This window comes from Oncorhynchus clarkii, chromosome 17, assembly GCF_045791955.1.
Source record: "Oncorhynchus clarkii lewisi isolate Uvic-CL-2024 chromosome 17, UVic_Ocla_1.0, whole genome shotgun sequence".
Taxonomy (NCBI): domain Eukaryota; kingdom Metazoa; phylum Chordata; class Actinopteri; order Salmoniformes; family Salmonidae; genus Oncorhynchus; species Oncorhynchus clarkii.
In genome coordinates this window covers 56,965,383-56,988,559 of record NC_092163.1, presented here as the reverse complement: position 1 = coordinate 56,988,559, position 23,177 = coordinate 56,965,383, and the positions used below count along the sequence as shown (strand labels likewise).

General features: G+C 42.2%; 1 protein-coding gene across 3 annotated transcripts in view; it reads right to left on the bottom strand.

Moving 5' to 3' along the window:
• LOC139371162 (rho guanine nucleotide exchange factor 10-like protein) overlaps nucleotides 1–23,177 on the bottom strand; it is a 109,326-nt gene that overhangs the window by 9,407 nt on the left and 76,742 nt on the right. For all 3 annotated transcript variants that reach the window (XM_071111290.1, XM_071111288.1, XM_071111289.1), the window contains 4 exons: nucleotides 9,291–9,505; nucleotides 8,262–8,419; nucleotides 5,855–5,997; nucleotides 2,586–2,757 (listed from right to left, as the gene is read on the bottom strand). In XM_071111290.1, coding sequence (XP_070967391.1) covers nucleotides 2,586–2,757; nucleotides 5,855–5,997; nucleotides 8,262–8,419; nucleotides 9,291–9,505 — 688 coding nt within the window. The remainder of the gene's footprint in view (nucleotides 1–2,585; nucleotides 2,758–5,854; nucleotides 5,998–8,261; nucleotides 8,420–9,290; nucleotides 9,506–23,177) is intronic.

Here is a 23,177-nt window from a genome sequence, read left to right as displayed (position 1 = left end):
CTATGTTTGTTTTTCTATGATTTTGGGATTTCTATGTTTCGGCCTAGTATGGTTCTCAATCAGAGGCAGGTGTCATTAGTTGTCTCTGATTGAGAATCATACTTAGGTAGCCTGGGTTTCACTGTTTGTTTGTGGGTGTTTGTTTCCGTGTCTGTGTTTTTTCACCACACGGTACTGTTTTGGTTTTCGTTCAGTTCACGTTTATTGTCTTTGTATCAGTTGTGTTCATGGTGAGTATTTCTTATTAAAAGAACGATGGACACTTACCACGCTGCATATTGGTCCTCCGATCCTTCTCGCCTCTCCTCTTCAGACGAAGAGGAGGAAAACCGTGACAGAAACACCCACCAAAACAGGATCAAGCAGCGTGGTGACAGGCAGCGGCAGCAGGAGTAGTGCAATCAGGATTTCTGGACTTGGGAGGAGATCCTAGACGGGAAAGGACCCTGGGCACAGCCAGGAGAATATTGCCGCCCCAAAGAAGAGCTGGAGGCAGTGAAGGCGGAGAGGCGCTGGTATGAGGAGGCAGCACGCCGGCGCGGATGGAAGCCCGAAAGTCAGCCCCAGAAATTTCTTGAGGGGATGGCGCACAGGAAGTGTGGCGAAGCCAGGTAGGAGACCTGCGCTAACTTCCTGTGCTTACCGGAGGGCGAGAGAGACCGGGCAGGCACCGTGTTATGCTGTGGAGCGCACAGTGTCCCCAGTGCGGGTGCATAGCCCGGTGCGGTGCATACCAGCTCCTCATATTGGCCGGGCTAGAGTGGGCATCGAGCCAGGTGCCATGAAGCCGGCTCTACGCATTTGGTCTCCAGTGCGTCTCCTTGGGCCGGCGTACATGGCACCAGCCTTACGCATGGTGTCCCCGGTTCGCCTGCACAGCCCAGTGCAGGCTATTCCACCTCGCCGCACTGGCAGGGCGACTGGGAGCATTCAACCAGGTAAGGTTGGGCAGGCTCGGTGCTCAAGAGCTCCAGTGCGCCTGCATGGTCCGGTCTATCCAGTGCCACCTCCACGCACCAGCCCTCCGGTGGCAGCCCCCCGCACCAGGCTGTCTCTCCGTCTCAGCCCTACAGGTGTCCCGCCTGTCCAGCGCTGCCAGAGCCCTCCTCCTCTCCAGCGCTGGCAGTCTCCCGTCTGTCCAGAGCTGCCAGAGTCTCCCGTCTGTCCAGAGCTGCCAGAGTCTCCCGTCTGTCCAGAGCTGCTAGAGTCTCCAGTCTGTCTTGAACTGCTAGACACTTACCACGCCGCATATTGGTCCTCCGTTCCTTCTCGCCTCTCCTCTTCAGACGAAGAGGAGGAAAACCGTTACAGCTATATTGTATTTACTTCACCACCATGGCCTTTTTTTTTGCCTTTACCTCCCTTATCTCACCTCATTTCCTCACATTGTATATAGACTTATTTTTCTACTGTATTATTGACTGTATGTTTGTTTTACTCCATGTGTTGTTGTATGTGTCGAACTGCTTTGCTTTATCTTGGCCAGGTCGCAATTGTAAATGAGAACTTGTTCTCAACTTGCCTACCTGGTTAAATAAAAACTCCCTGTGTCCGGCTGCTGAAGCTTGATTTGGTGCACTGCCTTTCTCTCCTTTGAGTTCTGTCTGACTCTGATCCTCAGTCCTTTTTACGTGCAGAATATCAAACTGAATGAATCCAGACAGCATTAGGAGAAAGGGAGCACAGGCTTGACTGAGTTGAGGCCCCAGGATTTTAGGCTGTAATGGCTCCCTGGGCCATGGGTCCCTGGGCTGATATTGAATCAAATTGATAAAATGTGTGGAAGGACCACCCTGAAACAGGCTCATTTCTGTTTCAGCCAGTCCGACGTGTTTACCCTGACTCCCCCATACGAACACTGGAAATACCTGGATTGGTTGATAAATATTTCATTCATCATGAAGGAAGATGGAGAGTGAGGAGAATGTATACATCATCTTAAAGGGGCTGCAGTGAGAGATAAAATAAAAGAGAGACAGATAAGATGAGAAGAGAGAAAGTGTGAGAGAGAGAAGAAAAGAAAATAGAGACGCAGGTAAAAAGAAAACAAAACTGGCACAATACAAGTGTTGCCAGGATCTTGAAGGAAAGACGAGTGCTTCCATGGCAACTCGTGCAATGAAAACCTTTGTCTGGCAGCATTGTAACAGCTCGTCAATGATTGTACTTTTGTGAATTCCTGCCTCTCACCCTATGGCTCCATCGGGGCTTCTCAGGGTCTTTAGATGGCTACTTATTCAGGTCAGTCCCGGAGTGCAGGGCCAAAGGAGCAGCTCCAGCAAGACAAGACCAGAATATCATTCCAGTGAGAAGTGCAGTATCGACGTGGCTTAATTGGTGCCATCTCATTGCTCTTGTACAATGAGGGCCCCCAAAAACAAACTAATGTATGCTATATGTTTTCCTCCTAACCTCACAAATACAGCAGGTCAGGCTCATGACAAAATAGATTTTGTGACAGAACCCTAGCAAAGACTTGTGGAGTTGACTCGACTGTATAAACAGAAAGAAAACATTGACCCCCGGAATGAGGAGGTCAAGACGAATCCCTATAGCAACCTGAGTGTAGGCGTTTTGAACTGTACCTGGGTTGTGCAAAGATACTCGTGTGGAGATATTGATTTCCTGCAGATGCTCCAATGTCTCAGTGTGGAACAGGCGAATAGAAGAGCCCTCACTAAAGGCCATCCAGACTCCTCCTCCAGCCCGCACCATATGGGCCACGCTCACCATGGGTTCTGGGTGCACCTCAAACCTCTGGAAGAGAGAAGGAGAGAAGCAGTGAATAACAATATTGGAAACTATAGTAGAGATGGGACTTAGGCATAGAGAATAGGCATAGAGCTGCCAAGCAAATGCTTACACAGAACATGTAGTTAAAATAAACAGTATAGCCCTATTTAGACCCGGTTTATATTGGTCTTTTAAATGAAATATACTGTAGATCTGAGTTTTTTATGAATCCGATCAATGTTACATGCAGACATCTTGGTCTAAATACAACAAAACAGATGTGATATGCCTTGTCAGGAATTTGATATGAAAATATTTGAGACAGGATTTTGTCTGGGTTGGCTTTCTCTGCTGTCAGATATGATGATAATGGGAAAAACTACTGAGGTACTTGGGTCCAGTCCGGGGTGGGGGGGGGGTTCTTACAGAAATCTGGAAATCTATAATATGTTTCTATGGATAACTGATTACCATATACAGTGTGATGTTACTGTCTGTAATTGCTTCTTTACCATTGCTCTGCACATTGTTAAATGTATGTCTCTGTACGTAGACATCCAATCCATAATGCAGTTATAATATCCTAGATCTACAGTATGACTTCATTAAACAAATGCATAAAGTATTGTGCATCCATGTCATAAGAACCCCTCTCCAGGAGTTCTAGTTCACTGTATCCATGGACAACACTGCTAATGTGCTCAGACATACAAAGTACAAAGTGAATTACACATGAACACCATTAACAAATTACATTTGGCTATTACTTGTTAACAAAAGACTAATAGAATGCCTGAGCGTAGGTTTGAGTACCCCTCTTTAGAGCTCTTTCACAAAACCCAAGTCGGCCAGATGACTGGAGATTAACAACCCTGCACCAACCCAGAAAAGGCTATAGCGTGTCTCTCTTGAGATTGTAATGAACTGCACCAATGTTTCACAGACAGGGGCATCTTTTCTACTGTGTCAGTATACATCTTCCTCCCACCCTCCAATTTCTCAAGACCACAGCAAAAGAGGAGGCGTTTCAGGCACACATTCTTAATGAGTAGCTGAGGAAGAGCAGCGCGCCTTATCATAGTTAGGCATGCTACCCCCCGAGGTCTGCACCATGACAGGGGCTGGCTCTGGCATCGTCTCCCCGCTCCTATCACTCTCGGTTCATGAGTCCGGGGATGAGAGATTAGTCAGGGAGACGGCTGAGGAGGGGTGCTCCCCCCTGTGCACCGGAGGACGGGGATTACCACCTGTTTGTGTGCCCTTGCCAGAGGGACCTCCTTTGTTTGAGAGTGGGGAGAGTAGAGAACCCTTTGATGTGTTTTCTCTTTTAATTGACTCCGCGGCAGAAGGTGCCTGCTCTGCTCCACCTAGGAAGAGAGGAAATCGCATCCCTTCCATTTTCAAGTGCAGCCATTAAATTCTATAAAATATTTAAGTCCAAAGAGCCCTATTTCAAAGAATTGACTAACTAAATACAAATAAAGTTTTTTTTAAATAATCAAATTAAAAGAGCATTGAAAATGTCAGTGAACCATTAGAAAATCATGGGGCGGGTTTAAATCAGTGATTTTGGCATGAACAGACAAATTGTTAATTAACAGGCTAATTATTGGTTGACACCCTGTCATCATGATACCTTGTCTAGCATATGTTTCACTGGATATGTCATTATCAGACTGCTTTCAATTTGATCTGTCCCCTGTATCCCAGTGAGGCCAAATGTAAAACAATGCCATAGCTACAGTAATAATAATGAATTAACTGGTAGGGTAATTGAATAGAAGAGGTTAGTGGAAGTGAGATCTGTTTACAGGGCTGCATGACTGCCAGCCTTGACAAAATTGGATACTGCCTGGAGAGCCTATCAGAGCAGATATTTGGTACTAAGGTCTCTTCTAAAAATGGATGGTGTCAAATAACTGATGGCAACAACTGTTCACCCAATTGACACACTGGTATTAGCGAGATGAGTTCTGCATTGCTTACAGCCATGAGAGTGGTAGCAGTGTGACAGAGGTAAAATGCCCCTTCCACCCAGCACTTCTGTCACACAAACAGCAGCACCAAGTCCTTCATCAGCAGAGGGGAGAATCACTGCAGGCTAAAGACCCAGCGCTAAAGCCCCAATGCCTGAACAGCTCATTAGCCCTGCATTACACTGGGTGACAAGGTGTCTGTTCTCAGGAGGAGCAAATCCACAGCCACGGAGGTGAAGGAAGGAGGGGAGTGGGCATGGGTAGGACAGGGAGGAGAGGGAGGGGGAGTAAGCATCATCCTCTCTTCAAAAGAGAAGTAGGGGGAGGGAGGGAGGGAGGGAGGGAGGGAGGGAGGGAGGGAGGGAGGGAGGGAGGGAGGGAGGGAGGGAGACATGTCATGCCATGCCCTGCATCCTCACAGTCCTGCCTGGTTAGGCTCTGATGACAGGCCTCTTTTTTTTTAGGGCACATGGGTCATTCCCAGGGCTCTGTCATAATGCAGAGCACACACAAGGGTCCCTTCAAGCACACACACAGGAGGAGTGTGGGGAGGAGGACAATAAGGCTCTTTCTGACTTAGGCAAGCGGGCTAGACCCCTAAAGTAGAAGAGGGGTAAGTCTGAGCGATCACGATCCTGACACCCCCCCACCCCCACCCCCCACCCCCACAAAGAGAGGTGCAACCAGCACCGACGCAAGCACACATGCCTGTTCACCATTCAGAGGGGATACGCTGGGACGAGCCAGACATAACCTTGTCTCCTTTGCGTGGTCACTCAGCTGGCTAAGCTCTGATCTCCAGAGAATTGAACAGGGAGGAAAGTGTACAAGCATAAAGAGCCACTGCTGCCTGAAAACACATTCTGATGCCAACATCCCCACAAATACTTTAGGTCAAAGTATCAATGTAGAACTCAAGGAGTTTTGAGTTCCAATATAGTTTATAGTTCCAACATAAAGTGTGTTTAGGTGAAGGAAAGGACAGTGTATTGTCGAGACAATTCTGTGCATGAGCCTCTGCTCTTAAGCAGTTGTGAAAAGGATGCAAGATGGAGGTGAAGATGCTTTCCTGGAGCATTTCGAGAGGCTTGTATTTGTGTGCTGTTGTTCAAACTATAACGGACTTGGTGCATCTCCTATTGTACCTGAGTGGAAAGGCTGGAGCCCTTGATGACGGTCACAGAGTTGGCACAGCTGGCCCACACAGAGTCCTCCAGTACCAGAAGAGTTCGCACAGGCTCCGGGCCCACACTCACAGTCCTGCAGGTGTCTGGCTCCCACAGCTCACCTGAGAAGACAACACAACAAATGCTCAGAATCAGAATCCTTTAAACTCTTACTATACTAAGAACAAAACAAAGTTTTGCTCAAACAGCTAACAAAATCATGACTTGTTATCGCCAGTTTATGATTATGTTTTAAATACATGCAAAACTTTCCGTTTGACTGCGCAGTGTGGTGATTCAGCAGCTGTTGCCTTGAGCAAGGCAATTAAACTACATTGCTTCTACTTACACTCAAGCAACTTGCCCTGGTGTTCTCTAGACAAATATTCCAAAGTGAAAACACAAGAAAATACTTACACTTACTGTTTCACACACGTGCATGTGCAACTAAGCATGCACATGAGCAGTGCGCACACATGCACTCACACACACACAGACATACACGCACACACACAAAAACCAGCGTGAATCACAATTTGATGAAAACAAAGTGTCTGTGGACTATTCTTTGAGACTAAACAATAAGGCATTCCTAACATCCAAATGCTAACAACTGCCATACAATTTAATCAGCTTCCTAACCTCCTTATCGCCACTTCATTTTTCCGCCCGTCGGTGTGAAAATGAAGCAGACATTTTTCCTTTGAGTTGTAAACACAGGGCACCCATTGCAGCTACCCTGGCAGTGCATTATGAAGCACCTTACATAAGCTTTTCCTTTGCTGTGCTTTAATGAAGCAAAATTAGAGAAGGAAGTGCGCCCAGCCATTTAATTAACATTTTGAGTTGTTTATTTCATGCCTTTCAAATCAGAATAGCTTCACAATGCCTTCTGACTTCCTCAGGTTAATTGCTTGGCGGGTTCTAAATGTCATTCTTCCACATGTTTTAATTCACTTTCTTTTAAGTCCCCCTAGCCCCATGCACAAGCCTTGGCCATGTCACAGCTCTACCACACGCACCACCGCAAAACACTGGAAAATTGTGAAAAACGGTTTCAGACCATCAAAAGATTTTCTAAATACGTTTCTGAAGCCCAGACCTTCAACACTATGAACAGTATGAATTATATTTCTATAAGAAAAGAAATTGGGATTTTCCGCTAAGCAACAATGTGCTGGGCAGGCTATTCATATGCATTTTGATAGAAATCCCATGTGAAGACTTGATATTTTCCTACTCTTGCAGACATGGTTTCCAGGCAGCAGTGTGCCATCCAGGGGCATCAATCTTTAACAGCTGTGCAGAATGCACAAACATTGCCTGGCACCATCCACGCTCCACTCCAGAGCTTTTTCCCTGTCTTCTACCTCTTTATTATTTATTTATTTTACATAACATGAATAGTAATATTTAATCGGCACGCAGCACACTGGCGTAATTAATCATCCTTTCTGCTTGGCTGGAGGTGAGAGGACAGCAGAGTGCTGGGTGGATGCAGGCAGCCACACTGACACAGCCAGGTAAGACGCACCACACCGCAACCGGGCAGCCATTGTGCTACCGCAGGCTGTGATGACCTACTGGGAGAATGAGTGTTGAGATGGTGCTCCTAGTCCTATGATATGCCTGTCTGACCACAACATGAGCACACCAACCACTGTATGGTGACTTCAGGAGTCATTTCCTTACACTAACTGGTAGCGAAGATCACCAAGAATGGGCATGAAAATAGGTATTTTAAGTATTTCAAATATTTTCCAAGGTTGCTTGTCTGAAATTAATTGGCCTTTTGCAAACGCATCCACTTGATGGATTCCCTGAAAATCCTATCACTCATAGCACGTCTCCTCATGCAGAATTATATTTCTCACACACTCACGGAGGCATTCACTGCAAAAGAAAGAGACATACATGGGAATTTGAAAGATGTATAAATTGAAACAAGGAAACAATAAGATTAACATTTGCACTACTAATATGATTGATTACTTAATTAAAAGCCATTTTAATAATGTTAATAATGTCTAATATCAAAATAACTATTCCATTTTAATGTCACATTTCATACAATACAATGCTTAAACATTGTTGCTACAGTAGGCAAATGAGTGAATGAAATGATTACCTGAATTAATACAAATTACTAGCTAAGAGCATTAGTGGCGTAACGTAATTATAAAATTATTCCATTCTCCTGCTTTAATTGTGCAGTGATTGCTTTCCTTGCTATAATGGTGATGGCTTGAAACATATACTTCTATGTAGCTAACATTAAATAAATTGCTATGTTAGTAATGTGATGATTCAACAATTCTGTCATTTTGGATTGAAATCTGATGACTATCTTCCTGACATACAGGGGGAGACCTTGGAAAGACCTTACCACCATTACTTCGTCCATACACCATCATGGTTCCATCTCTGAGCCCAGCGAACAGGAAGTTGATGGAGTGTTTGAGGCACAGGACAGGACAGCGCTGAGGGTTACACAGGGTCAACAGGCACTGGGCTGCAGTGTCCACACTGCCATACACCAGGATGCTGGTGGCAAAAGGAGCAGGAACAATGTACACTGTACATGATAAATGAACATCATTTATGAAGACTGGGTACCTTGATGTAACTGGGCACTTTGTACCTTATAATGTGTGTGTGCAGCCCCTTGCTCTTTCTTGTGTTTAAGATTCCATCTGAACTTCACTGACTGTTCTGCACATTTTTCCTAAATGTACAATGAACAAATGCACACCTTTGGAAAAATATATTTATTTCTCGAAAGAGAACGTTAACTAGTTGACAGTCAATTGTGTTCCACAAAAATAAATGCTGAAATTGTGCTTCTATTACACTTTGTATTTTCCCTCCTCTCAGGACACATATAGTGAATGAGTCAACATAAGCAAATAAACTGCACACTTTTCATTTTATTCTGGTGCCCAAATGATTAACAAACAAATTGCAGAGGAAAATAACTACAGTCAACTGGCAATATGAGATGCAGGAGGACTGTTTTCTCTTAGAAAGTAATGTAATCACCAGGACTGTAACAGTCTGAGATTCAACTATTACATGCAGTAAAATCTGAAAATATAAACAGTAGATGGGAAAATAAGATATGGTTGAGCACCAGGATTCGAGGTGTATGAAATCAACTCTGATTTCTTCGTCCCATCTACTATTGACAGATTTTGTTAGTCTTGAGATTAACCTAACATACTGCATGGTGATACAGAATATGACTCTCTGTCAAAACAAATAGACTTTGTAAGTAGGATAATAGTGGTGACCAACAATAATAAATACAATAATATTTCTGTATCATCATCATCCATCCATGCATCCATCCACATTACTTAAATGTAACTTACACCATTGTATTTGGCAATTTCTCTAAAAGCTGTGTTGACCTCACCTTCCATCATCCAGTCCCAGACAAATGGTGTTCCCCACCCCAGTAGGGCTCCTGAGGGCCACAGCCTCCATCTCCTCTGGGGTGCTGGGTTCAGGCACATATTCCAGACACCTCACTGGGGCCCCCACCTGGAGGCTCTTTACTGGGCGTGGTGTGGGCCTGTTCAGGGAGAAGATCTCCACCTGCCCCTGGGTAGCATCTCCTCCACTGGCCACCTGCAGAGAGAGAAGGTAGGTATCCAAGGTCAGTAAGATATTCTCCTCCTCTGGCCACCTCTAGAGAGAAAAGTGGGTATATAAGATTAGTAAAATACTCCTCCACTAGTCACCTGCAGAGAGAGACATTTAAATACTCCTCCATTGGCCACCTACAGAGAGGGAAGTTAGGTATATAAGGTCAGTAAGATACTCAATTACTAGCCACCTAGAGAGAGATAGACACGTGGGCATCTATAGTCAATAAGATATATCTGGGTCAAGACATCTTCTCCACTAGCCACCTAGAGAGAAAGAGGTGTCCATTTAAAGGTCAGTAATGACTGTAGATCACAGCAATTAACGGCTAACATAGCACAGGTGGAGAGGGTGGATAGTCGTTTAGAAAATGTACTGTAGCGTAGGAGAGTTACTTGCTCATGCTTAAGTCTTTGTAGAATTTCTGAATAATTTTAGAAGACACAGAACACTCTCCTGTAATAGGTCTTAGCTCTGATATCCGCACCTGTTAGCAAATCCAGGCAGTTTCAGCAAAGTGTAAAGTTAAAATCAAATATCCTTTCAAATCCTGTCTATATTCCTCCCTCACTTTTAAATATCCCTCAGATTCAGAAACCACAAACCGCAATGGGTTCACAATGTCATCTCTAGAACATCAAACCATTTCTAAAATAGAGATCTTTTCATCAGCAGAGAACAGACAGATGAAAAAAAGACTTTCAAAGACTGTGCATCGCTTGACAATTGAGGGTTTGTATAAGATGATGATTGATCTAATGCTTGAGTCGGGGACTTAGCAATGACACACTCAATCCCAATGAAGGGATGAAATACAGCAGTTGACTGTTGAATTAGGAGACAAGGTGACCCCATTAAAACGCATCTTCACTGAATGGACAGAATGGTACAAGGTTATTGGTCATTAGGAGGGGGCACATTGAGCAGTGGTTGTATGTTGGTGGTCTTCCTTTACTCACAGTCTATAGTGTCTGCTAGGGCTGAGTTCGACATAGCCTATTCACCAACACACTCTGAGTGAGTCATGAATAGCAGTCCAACTTCTAAAAAAGTCCAAAATCCAATAAGAATCCCTGACAAAACAAGAGAGCGGACCTCATATAATCAAAAAAACGCCAGGCAATCATCACCAACTCCCCCTTGGGGTTCCACACTCTCTGCTGTAGGCCTGAGTGGCTGCATGCATGAATAGAGGCTTGATTCTGCAAGTGTCACACTCATATTGGCCTTGTGTCAAGCCTGCCAATGTCAATACAGGGGAAGGGAAGAGAGGCAGGGGGTAAACCTGGATCTGTAGCAATTTCAATTAGGAGGCTCCAAATCACTCTCCAATCATAAGTGAAATCTTCATGGGTTTTCACAGGATTCTTTCACCAAAGTTGTTTTTCTCTAGATATGGGACTGGTGCAACTGTCCAACTGAAGTGTAATGTTCCTCACAAAAACTGACACTGAAGATGAAATTAGGATTTTCCCAGAGTCACATTATGGGAATAAGACATAGGATAAATATAGTCTTTAGCCCCTTTCACCCCCCCTGCCCGGCCTTTTTTGCATGCAATCATTTGTTAGATTTGTGTCAGCATGCTGGACAGGAGTAGTCCCATGGGCTCTGGAGAGCGAGCCAGAGAAAATAATGGACTGTTGCACAGAGACGAGCTCCCCAAAAACAAAGCTTAAAGGCAAATGTCTCTGTGCAACCACAGCCCTAAGCAACCCCAACTTCAACATTCTCCTACACTTAAGCACTCACTCATCCAATTCCTTCACAGATCCAGTGAAATGACTGTGCCCTGACAAACTCATCATTGTTTGTGGGAATAGATATCTGTTTTGTCAGAGTGCATAAGAAACTTCCTGAAAGTAACTAACTCTACCAGTGTTAATTCATTTAACCTTTATTTAATTAGGCAAGTCAGTTAAATTCTTATTTACAATGACAGCCTACCCAGGCCAATCCCTAACCCGGACGACGCTGGGCCAATTGTGCGCCGCCCTATGGGACTCCCAATCATGGCCGGGTTGTGATACAGCCTGGAATCGAACCAGAGTCTGTAGTGATGCCTCTAGCACTGAGATGCAGTGTGCTGGACCCCTGCGCCACTCGGGAGCCCCGGAAATGAGATCGGTCTGGACCGAGGGAGGCAGTGGGAGAGGATGATCATGGACATGCCATGGTGGGGACGCTGAATGAATGCTCAAGTCCATCTTATTAGTCACAATGTGTTAAAATTAACCTTTGTAAGGTTGACAATGACTCATTCTAAACTTTATCTCATGTTCTGTTTCAAACCTGCTGTTTTGAACACCTTTACACACCATGAGGATTAATCTGAACCTGTCTGAAGTATGGAGTGGGTGAGAGGAAAATTAATTTATGGTATACGTGGGAAAAACACCAGTCAGAAAGGTGGAGTGAACCGGTAATGTAGGCAAACAGGGAAATTCATGTGAATCAGGTTGATTAGAAACAATGTCATTACTCTGATCAAAGTCAGGAGAATCCCACCAGCCCATCTCACTTTAACATGATTAGTGTCATCCCTCATTTGACAAGCCTGCCAGGGAGGTAGATCTGAGACAAGTGGGGGAGTGAGCTGAGCAGAGCAGACCACTTGATCAGTTGTTTATTCATGGATCCACCGGCTCTTATAATGATATTGTGTATTTTATTAAACCCTTTTCTCCTAACTTTGGGGATGTTACGGAATAAAATACAGGCATGTGACATGTCTTGGAAAGAACATTTACTTAGGTGCTTAAAACACTTGATCTTTCAAGTTAGTTATCGTGTCATGTGTTGCAACTTGTCACACATTAGGCCTACATAACTCCAGTACTTGATAATATAAAGCAAATCCTCTAAATGTAATGCTTTATTTATTAAGGTTGAAAGGATATTCTGTTTTGTGAGCTAACATAACATAACAAACACCGCATGGGCACGTAAAGCACTGTTTAAAAAGGATACTGAGAGATGTAGGTCATTTCTCTACTTACCCAGAGTCATCTGAATGAAGAAAAATGGTGTTTTTCATGGCCCTTTCCCCCATTTTGACTATCACATGTAAAGTAATAAAGAAGGTGAAATATTTGGTTTCGAGTAATATAATACAAAATCATATATGCCATTTAGCAGACACTTTTATACAAAGCGACTTACAGTCTCATGTGTGCATACATTTTTAAGAATGGGTGGTCACGGAAGTCGAACCCACTATCCTGGTGTTGCAATGCTCTACCAAAAATGCCTGACAAGTTTAAAAAATACTCTGTGAAGCCTCAATTTAATATGATTTATAAAGCCTTTATTAAGCAGTGCTTATGCCACCATTTATAAAGCACAGCTTTTTGTCATATTTGACATAGTGGGCTATGAACCCTTTATAGAGCATGACATACGGTTATAGATGATTTGTGACACATTTATGTAGTGTTTATGAAGCCTTTATAAGATGCATGGAATTTAAATATTGTTTGAATTATTTATTTTTTTGTCCAACATAAATAAACAATTCCAGGTGAAAGCCAAGGCCATTTCCTTCAGTAATCCGATTAGGAATAAGTAAAAAAATACATTTAAAAAAGTATATGTCCATATTCCCACCAACACGGCAGCTGAACCCGTGTGTCTTGTGCGCTTCTGTTTGTTTGCGTGTGTTTTTTAAAAATAATTCCAAATACTCCGGTAATATTTTGATATAGTCAAGAAATGACTTGCTATATACATTTTCCACTAGAAGGTGCTGCCCTTGCCTGCTGCCCTTGCCTGTCTACCTAACCACATTGGGCCATGCACCTGCCTGGTTGAAAGCCTCCTCTTCTACCCAGCCTCCCGACACAAGCCTCTACCAAATGAGTGTGATACCTAGGCTACTCCCATAGTGTGCTGCACTGCTTGGCCACCACCTTTCGGTCTGCTCCTGATTACACAGGCCTGCTCCCCCCGTCTGGTACAGGTACCCCTAAGCTTCGCTCACTGCTTCAGCACACACGTACACTTACAAACTTCAGTCTCTGATCTGAATTGTACCTGAAGCCTGTGGACATCTGTGAGCTTTGACTAAGGAACTTGTATGCATTTAAGATTGTATTACTTGGCCTTTATTGTTATTTTATTATAGATTACTTATTGAAGTTTTCTATGGTTATGCCTCTAAGGCGCATGAACCGCTAGCGGGACACCTACGACAACATCCGGTGAAATTGCAGAGCGCGAAATTCAAAATACAAAAATCGTAATATTAAACATTCATGAAAATACAAGTGTCATACATCATTTAAAAGCGTAACTTCTTGTTAATCCAACCGGGTTGTCAGATTTCAAAAATACTTTACGGCGAAAGCATACCATGCGATTATCTGAGGACAGCTTCCCACACCAAAATACTTTTTCAACCAGCACAGGCATCACAAAATCACAAATAGCGACTAAATAAATCACTTACCTTTGAAGATCTTCCTCTGTTTGCAATCCCAAGGGTCCCAGCTACACAATGAATGGTAGTTTTGTTCGATAAAGTCCTTCTTTATATCCAAAAAAGTCTGTTTAGTTGGCGCCCATTATCTCAGTAATCCACTCTTTCAACATGCATACAAACTAATCCAAAAAGTTACCAGTAAAGTTCGTCCAAACAAGTCAAACAATGTTTCTAATTAATCCTCAGGTACTCTAACATCGAAATAAACTATAATATTTAAGATGGAGAATAGTATGTTGAATAGGGAAGATAAATAACGAAGAGCGCACACCTCATTCACAAGCCAACAAGACCACTTTTCTAATGAGAGACACCTTATAGTTCTTCCAACTACTTGTTCATTTTTTTAAAAACAAGCCTAAAACCCTTTCTAAAGACTGTTGACATCTAATGGGAGCCATAGGAACTGCAATCTGGGTCCCATCTATTTGTCTTTCCCATAGGCAAGCACTGAAATGGCCTGTGACCTAAAAAAAAAGAAGAATCCGGGTTGGATTTTACTTGGGTTTTCGTCTGCTATATCAGTTCTGTTATACTCACAGACATTTTTTAACAGTTTTAGAAACTTCAGAGTGGATTCTATCCAATGCTACCAAGTATATGCATATCCTAGCTTCTGGGGCTGAGTAACAGGCAGTTTTCTTTGGGCACGCCAGTCATTCGAAATTTCGAACAAAAACCAGTCTCCAAAACAGGTTAAATGCTGAGAAATGTGGGTGTTTTTCCCATGTTGCATCCTGGGAGAAACCATACGCTTGCCAGGCTATTGTACTGGATAACTTTGCCAGTTTTTCCCAATCGACATGGGAGAAACCGCATGCTTGCGTTTACATGTGTGGATTGTTCTTTCGGTATTTAACTATGTCTCTGGACTGTACGCACCTTTTGAAATACCTTGTATTAAAGACTTGTTCCTCTCAACTTTAGTCTCTGAATCCAAAAGTTGTAAAATTCTATCTAGACTTGCCATTATTTTACTGCTTTTACTGTCAGGAAATGTGGAATCCAACCTAACCATTTCTACCCCATCTGAATTAAAAAGTAAGAATGGTCTGACGTTTCTGCATATAAATGTAAGAAGGCTTCTTTCGAAACTTGATTTTGTGAATATTTGGATTAAAACCGTAGAGAGCATAAATACATCTGGGTCTTTCTGAAACCTGGAAAAAAAATCTAATTCTAAACTGCATTGATGTTTAGAATGTTTTTTTGGTCAGATCTCAAATCTAAGGGTGGTAGTGTTGCTATATACATAAAAGACAAATTTTTTGGCAACCATTCTGACCTTTGTTACCAAACCCAAGCAATTTGAATATTTGTCCTTGAATATAAATCTCTGTGCATCCTTGAATCTTGTTGTCTCCTGTTGTTATAGACCCCCGTCTGCGATTGCTGGCTCTCTGGATTGCATTTTTGAATTATTATCACAGAATGTGAAATCTGAATTTGTGCTTATGGGCGACCTGACCTGAACCTAGACTGGTTGACATCCAACTCTGATCAACTCAAGAATCTTTGTAATACCTATAATTTTAATCAGATTGTTAAAAATTGTTTGCAAGGTGTCCTATAAAATCATCTTTGTTTGTTCTTATTTTAACAAACACTCCACATCGTTTTAATGCTTCTGGTTTATTTGCAAATGATAAGTGATCACTGTGCTGTTGCTTGTGTAAGGGATGGTACAATTCCTAAACTACCTCCATGTACAGTATCATAATGAAAAGAAACTGGAAGCAGTTTGAAACTCAGGTTTTTTTTCATTATGTTTTTAACATTGCCAGGAATAGAGTTGAACATCTCTGATGTTAAATTAGCCTTTTCTTACCTCCATAAAGCATTCTAGGATGTATGCAACAAGCACGCCCCTTTCAAACAATACAAAATTAAGGGCAGAGACAACCCTTGGTTGTCAGATGAACTAGTCTGAATTCATAAGGCTTTGGAATAAGAGTGTGGCTATGAACCGAAAGCTGAAAGCAGACCACTATCTCCAAATGTGGGCAGGTAGAGAAAGATTTAAAGATGCACAGCTCCCTAAACAACTGCTGGTTGACTCACGGGTGGTAACTGTGATAACCTCTATTCTGAACTCTTTCAATCAACATTTTCTTGATGCAGGCAGATTATTTGATCAACCTAAGGTCAACATGAGCCCCATGTGAAATTACCTGACACTCCCGAGCACTCATTCTCCTGGTTTTCCTTCTTGCCTTTCTCTGTTTCAGAAGTGCCCTGAAACAATTGATGTAAAAAAAAATCCCCTGACCCTGATCATCTAGACCCCCGCCTACTACAATTAGCTGCAGACATCATTGCTCCCCATTTAACATGCATCTTTAACATCACCATAGAATGTAATGAAAACCCCAAGATGTAGAAATCAGCATTTGTCCTACCTCTTTTGAAAGTAGGTGATCCCACTCTACTGAAAATCTATCGCCCCATTTCTAAATAGTCTGTTCTGGTAAAGGTATTGGAGTTCCTAGTCAATAAGCAGTTTAAAGCCTTCCTCCAGGAAAACAATACCTTGAGTGGTATGCAATCAGGTTTCAGTTCTAGCCACAGCACTGTCACTGCAGCTTTGAAGATTTTGAATGATATGCATTGTGCCCTGGATAAGAAGCTACATTGTGTATCTGTATTCATAGACTTGTCAAAGGCTTTTAACACTGTGGACCATACTGTCTTGGTGCAGAAGTGTATTGGGATTACTTGTCATGCTTCGGAGTGGTTTGTGAACTACTTGTCAAATTGAACCAGCAGCATAACCAGCAGCATACAACCCTGTATCCCACTGCTAGCTTGCCTCCTAAGTTAAAGCAGGGTTGGTCCTGGTGGGAGACCATATGCTGCTGGAAGTGGTATTGGAGGGCCAGTAGCAGGCACTCTTTCCTCTGGTCTAAAACAAATATCCCAATGCCCCAGGGCAATGATTGGGGACATTTCCCTGTGTAGGGGTGGTGTCTTTTGGATGGGACATTAAACAGATGTCCTGACTCTCTGTGGTAACTAAGAGTAGGGGTGCTAACCCCAGTGTCCAGGCTAAAATCCCAATCTGGCCCTCATATCATCATGGACAGATCACCTAATCATCCCCATCTACCAATTGGCTCATTCATCAACCTTCCTCTCCCTTGTAACTATTTCCCAGATTGTTGCTGCAAATGAGAATGTATTCCCAGTTAACTTACCTGGTAAAATAAGGGTTAAATAAAATAAATAAAAAAGAACCCAGTGTGTTAAAGGAAAATTCCACCCAAAACCACTCATTCCTATAATTTACAGTGTTAAATAACATGAATACGTGAGAACAATATTTTTTTGTGAACAAATGTTTGATTTTGGCGTTATAATAATGTTGGTAGCAACATGTGAAAATCGTTGTGGAAATCTTTTGCAGCTCAAGTTGACTACAAAATCCACAATGTAATGCTTTTTCTATCGGCTGGCACTATCAACAAACTGCACTATCAATTTAGGAGTCTACAATCTCACCATGTTCAACCTACAGATTGATGTGCCTCACAGAGTGGAGTCTGGAATTCGCAACAACAGAGAAACTTTTGAGGAGATGGGAAATTCCATAGGAATCGTATTAATGCCCATTGTGCACATTGCCCATGCTACGTCAATGGGCCATGCAGTGCATTCTGGCAATTCTGGGACAAGGAGAGCTCTCCTTCAAGGAAATAATGGGAGTCAATTGGGCGCTAGTTCAAAAACCCAACATTAGCATGAATTTCGTCAACAGGAAGTACACAGTGGTGGAAAAAGTACCCAATTGTCATACTTGAGTAAAATATACCTTAATAGAAAATGACACAAGTAAAAGTTAAAGCTACCCAATAAAATACTAATTGAGTAAAAGTCTAAAAGTACTTGATTTTAAATATACTTAAGTATCAAATAAAATGTTATTGCTAAGAATTAACTTTTTTGAACTTTCATGTGCTTAATAACAAACGTGTATGCCATCTGTAAATACGAATAAAATTGTTAAATTACAAGCCTTGTTGGTTAAGCCACAGAAAAAGTGAGCGAACCTTCCCACTGGCCATGATTGTCTGGGATAATGAGTGGCCTGGACATGCCAAGAGAAGAGTTCCGATTGGTCTGCCACATAGCAGGCTTCTGTCTATTTGAGCTGGTCAGTCTGTGTTGGTAATCCTGTCGAACGCTGCTTTAAAAAAATGTATTGTGTAGTGGAGCTGTATAAGTGTTGCTCTCCACTTTCTGGAGGATCGAGTTTCGAAATCAGTGGAATTAGAATATGATGGCTAAAGAGATGGAGAAAACACCTGTCTCCGGATTACATCTTCAAACTAAGGGCAACTGTGGCATGGCATCCGTGACAGGGAGATGCATCCATCATGCGTTAGCTAGCTACATTTTCAAATATTACACGTTTCTAATTTTTACAGAAAGGGGTTTCATTTCAAGATAAAGTGTACTGTATCTATAGTAAACTCACGTAAACTCGTACATCACTTTGGTCCGTACAATTGCCCTTATTTTAGCGCCCCAAAAATGTAATACTTCCAGATCAACTGTAATGTCATTACCATTGTAAAGCACAATTTATCCCCTTTGCAACAAAATAAATGACATGGCTGAAACTCTGCCCGTTTCTGCATAATTCAAGCAGACAATGAGCCACGTCAGGTGTTTTTTTAAATGGCGGGTGGGGAAGCGAAACTAATGCGTGATAGTGAGAAGGAAAGATGTCGTGTGGGAAAACTGCTTTTTTTCACTCGATCTGTCCAACTTATCACCTTATTGCCTCTAAAATGTAAATAAAACACTATAAATAGTTTATATAATGTGTCATTACATACCTATTTGAAGGTTTGTGTCGAATTTGAATCGGGTTTTTAGGGCGGTGCTAAAGTGATCTTAGAAGTAAATAGAGGCTTTGAGAATGATGATTGCATGCAATGAAGACGCAAAATATGACTAGGTATCCCACCTTACCCCTGTCACTGTCCATTTCCTGTTTTTAAACGATGAGAGAAGTGCTATACATGGTGGAGAGAGATTGTAAGACAGAAATAGTTGCTTTATGCGTGCTGTACGTTACGACATGACACGTCTAGATGTAACAGAGGGTCTGTTTTTTCAACTTTTCTCCAATACTATAGAGCCTGAATAGAAACCTAGTTCACACATCCGATTTTGACGTCAACACAGTCGCTACAGTCCCATTCGTTTTCTTTGTAGCCTTGTTTGAATGTTGCGGTTGCGCACATTTGTACGGAATGGGGTGAGTTCACGTTAGCTAGCTACATGTCTTAAGCTAAAGTGTACAACACCCGTTGAATATGGCCAGTGTCATTAAACGTCGGAAAAAATCTGAATTAATTTGTTGCCAGCAGAGCCGGTTAGGCTGTTTTCATGTTATCCAGAGGTAAACAAATCATTGGCCAAAGCATCAAGTGTGCGCTCTGAATGCTCCGAGATCAAAACGAGGTGGGTGGGGCTAAAGCTTAAGAGGGTGTGAATGATGCTGAATGGGTGTAGACAAAGAAGAGCTCTTCACTAGATACCAAAACATTCAAAGTAGGCCTAAAAGTAATATCTCCATTTTTTTCAGAGGTTTGGACAATTCACAATATATATCTAAATTTCTTGTTTTTCTCTAAACATATTAAAAAAGGCCAAGACATAATTCTTATTAATAAATAAATTAATAAAAATATATATACAAGGCCTCAAGGCCTATTTGTGCAAAACAAATTAACAACACACACCCACACGTCTATTCTATTGTTTAGAATGTTAGACCACTAGCTGTTAGAATATGTAATTTATATAATCATTTTGATTGAAAATGTATTAATTTAGTTAATGTGTTGTTATAATTAAAACAGCCTGTGGTTATTTGCTATTGGATTGGCAGAATGATAACTACTAATACATTAGCCTACAGAACATAACTTTTTTGGATGCACTTTAACTATCCAATGTGACACTTACCGATGGCCTGTGCCCAACGCACTGCAGGCGGGTCCAGTGCAATGCTTTTATCATGTTGCTCCTGCTGTCAGTTGTCATGCACACCTTTCAGTCTTCGCTCATATTCCACGATGCCAGAGAGTCTCTGAGACCCTGGGATATTACTTCACCCGTATGATCATCGGGGAAGTAAGACGTCTGGAGGCAGACATTTTGCAATTTACAGTCTTCATTTATGTAGTGGACTGTCAAACTTAGGTATGGCTCTGTCGTTCTGCTCGACCATAGATCAGCTGTGGTGGAAAAATAAGAAACACTAGCCAGCTTCTCTGCGGTTCTTTCGCGGGTAGCAGTGTATAATCACGACAGGGCTTCTTCCGTGAAATACTTGCGGCTTGGCAGCTGATATTTCTGGTCAACTGTACCTATATCTTATATCATATCTTTCGCCATGGTCACTGCATCCGTTATCTCCTTCCACCTCAAACTTTTCTTGTCATAAGGGATTACGTTTGAAAAGGATGCGACTATGGTAGTTTGTCTTTTAGCAGACGTTTTGGGAATCGGGCGACTGGAATCGGCATTGCGTAGTCTCACGCATTCCTCCCATTCCACCGCACGTTTCAGTTGCAGGTGATGGAAGAGGTTAGTTGTACTGCTGCTTTTCTTGGCAATTGTCTTTCGACACATTTTGCACAGGCCATTCGTTTCCTGAACATCAGACCTCTTCAACACAAACCACTTCCATATTACTGAAAAAATATTGCTGCCCTTTTTGGGGATGATTTCATCCTCACGAGAGGCTGAGCTGGCTTCTTCACTTTCCATTTTGGTGGAAGTTTTACCACCGCTACACTTCTCCAGCGTGGTTACAATTTGTGAAAGGCTGTCTAGGGTTGTAATTGGTGGATAACCTCTGTGCACGTGTTGCATACAATTGGGACATGATTCGGCATTGGGCTGGCAGAGAAGTGACAGTGAGATGCTGCATTTGTAAAACATTACAAAGTTATAACAGAACCTCGATTCTTACGATACAGAGCTAAAACATAAACTTGAATATGTCATAAAAACTACATTTCTCGCCCAGCCCTAATTCAAAGGCCGTTTTCTCAAAAATGAGTTTACAAGTTGATCAACTTTTAAAACAGAATTACTTTCCCATTTTGTAGCTCTCTACTTTTATCCAACGTAAAAAAAAAAAACACAATTTCAAATTTTGCTACATAAGACCGAATCCAGGTTGTGAGTCACAAATGACAAAAATGTAAATATAAATATTGGGTTTTATTACTGTCACAAAGCTTGTTTTTTCGTTTGCCGCCAGAAAATAGTTGTTTTGTTGTACTTTTCTGTCAGTGTTGGACTATGGTGTTACTATTTACTGTATGTGCAAGCTTCAAGCGCTACACTGAAGGCTCTTGACTATGTGTGTCATTCAGCCCTTGATTTTGTCACCAATCAGAGATGTCTAACTCACCATTGTGATTTTTACAGTGCTGTCGGGTGAACATCACTAGCAACACGCAGGCTCAAACACTGGTTCATTCTCATTTTAGGAAAACTGCCATTTTATCTATACCTCTCTTCTAGCTCGAAATTAAAACTAATTTAAGCTCTCAATCTTGTTTTATGCTAACAGTCCTAAAAATGAACAGAGCATGGAAAAAGGTCCTTTCAATAATCAGCCTTCTGGTCTTGGAATTCCCTCCAAGCCAACCTTAAATTCCAGGACCTGGTGTCCCTGGAGCAGTTCAAATGACAAATAGATGAACAGGTTCTTGAGACCCGGTGTCACTAGTTTGTGTTGCCTTATGTAAGGAAGCATGTTGTTTTACTTCAAACACACCATACACATGCCTGCTCGCACACACACACATCTACTGTTTGTTTTCTGTTGTATTTGTGCTGATGCCCGTGTCTTACATTGTTTTATTTTTAATCCCCCGTCCCCACAGGAGGCCTTTTGCCTCGTGCCAAGCCATCATTGTAAATAAGACTGTTCTTAATTGACTGGCCTGGTTAAATAAATAAAAAAGAATAATGAAGGTCTATTGTTTCAGAGGTACAAATTCAACATATTTTAAACAACCTTTGTCTATGTTGAAAATTGGTTAGATTATGATATGATCTTGTGGTTGAAATTGCACCCTCAAAACAACTGTTTATGTTGATGACTCTTTGTAAATCCAATGTATTTTACACATAGATTCCACGTCACAATACGTTGAAAAATTACTGTATGTTGAAACAACACCTAGTGGGAGGGAGCTGAGTCTGTCTAGATGGGGCCTAGAGGGCCTTATCCAGCTGGTTTATCCACGTGCTTTACGGGGATTACCCAACAAAATGCCCACTCTTCCCAAAAAGGAGGGGGCACCAAAACATTTTGCTTTAAGATTAACAGACAATTTATTTTCTGAGGCAAGGTTTTTCACAGAAAGTGTTCCTCTTAAAACCAGCAAAATTCCAACAAGTCCAGGGACTGTGGCACTTTTGTCTGCCAGTGCAATTTGCTCCACTCATAAAAAAACCCATCTGTAGTCTTTTATTTCTCCCACACTCTGGTATATACCTTTTTAATGGCTTTTGGAGCGGAAGTGAACTCTGGAACCTCAAAGAACTTTGGGTGCATTTGTAAACAACAATTGTTCCGTCGCAGCTGTAAACAGCTAGCTAGCTAACTTAGTATAGTTGTTTTCTTAAGTGTATTTTAAGGTGAGATGGTCCTTTACGTCTGGGGACGAATCTATTTTAGAATAGAAAAGTTCATAGATTTCCCAAAGAAGCTTCGCAGCGCGCCGTATTGCCTGCATGGACAGTAATGGGTAAGTTGTGGCAGGTCAGTTATACTGTCGGTGGCATAGGAGGTGAAAGGGGTGTGACTGTAGCAGAGGTGAGCTGCAAGTGAGTTCTAGTAGCCACTGTGATGTCATCCCCCTGAGACTTCAAGTAGTGTCTCCTCCTGTCTATCATAAATGTATCTATATTTTAATACTTTAAGCATCTCAGCTGCGGGAGGATCTCCTCATGCAATGTTGCCCTGATTTGCTTCATTCTGCTACACTCACTATCATCCTTCTCCAGTGGTTGGCATGCTAGCTACAAGTGTCATTTAATTAGGGTTTGCATCCCGGCCCGGTCAGCCATACAGGGATGGAACTCATACATTACATGGCTACTCTGCAGCCCATGTAAAAGTGACCATTTACTGTGGTC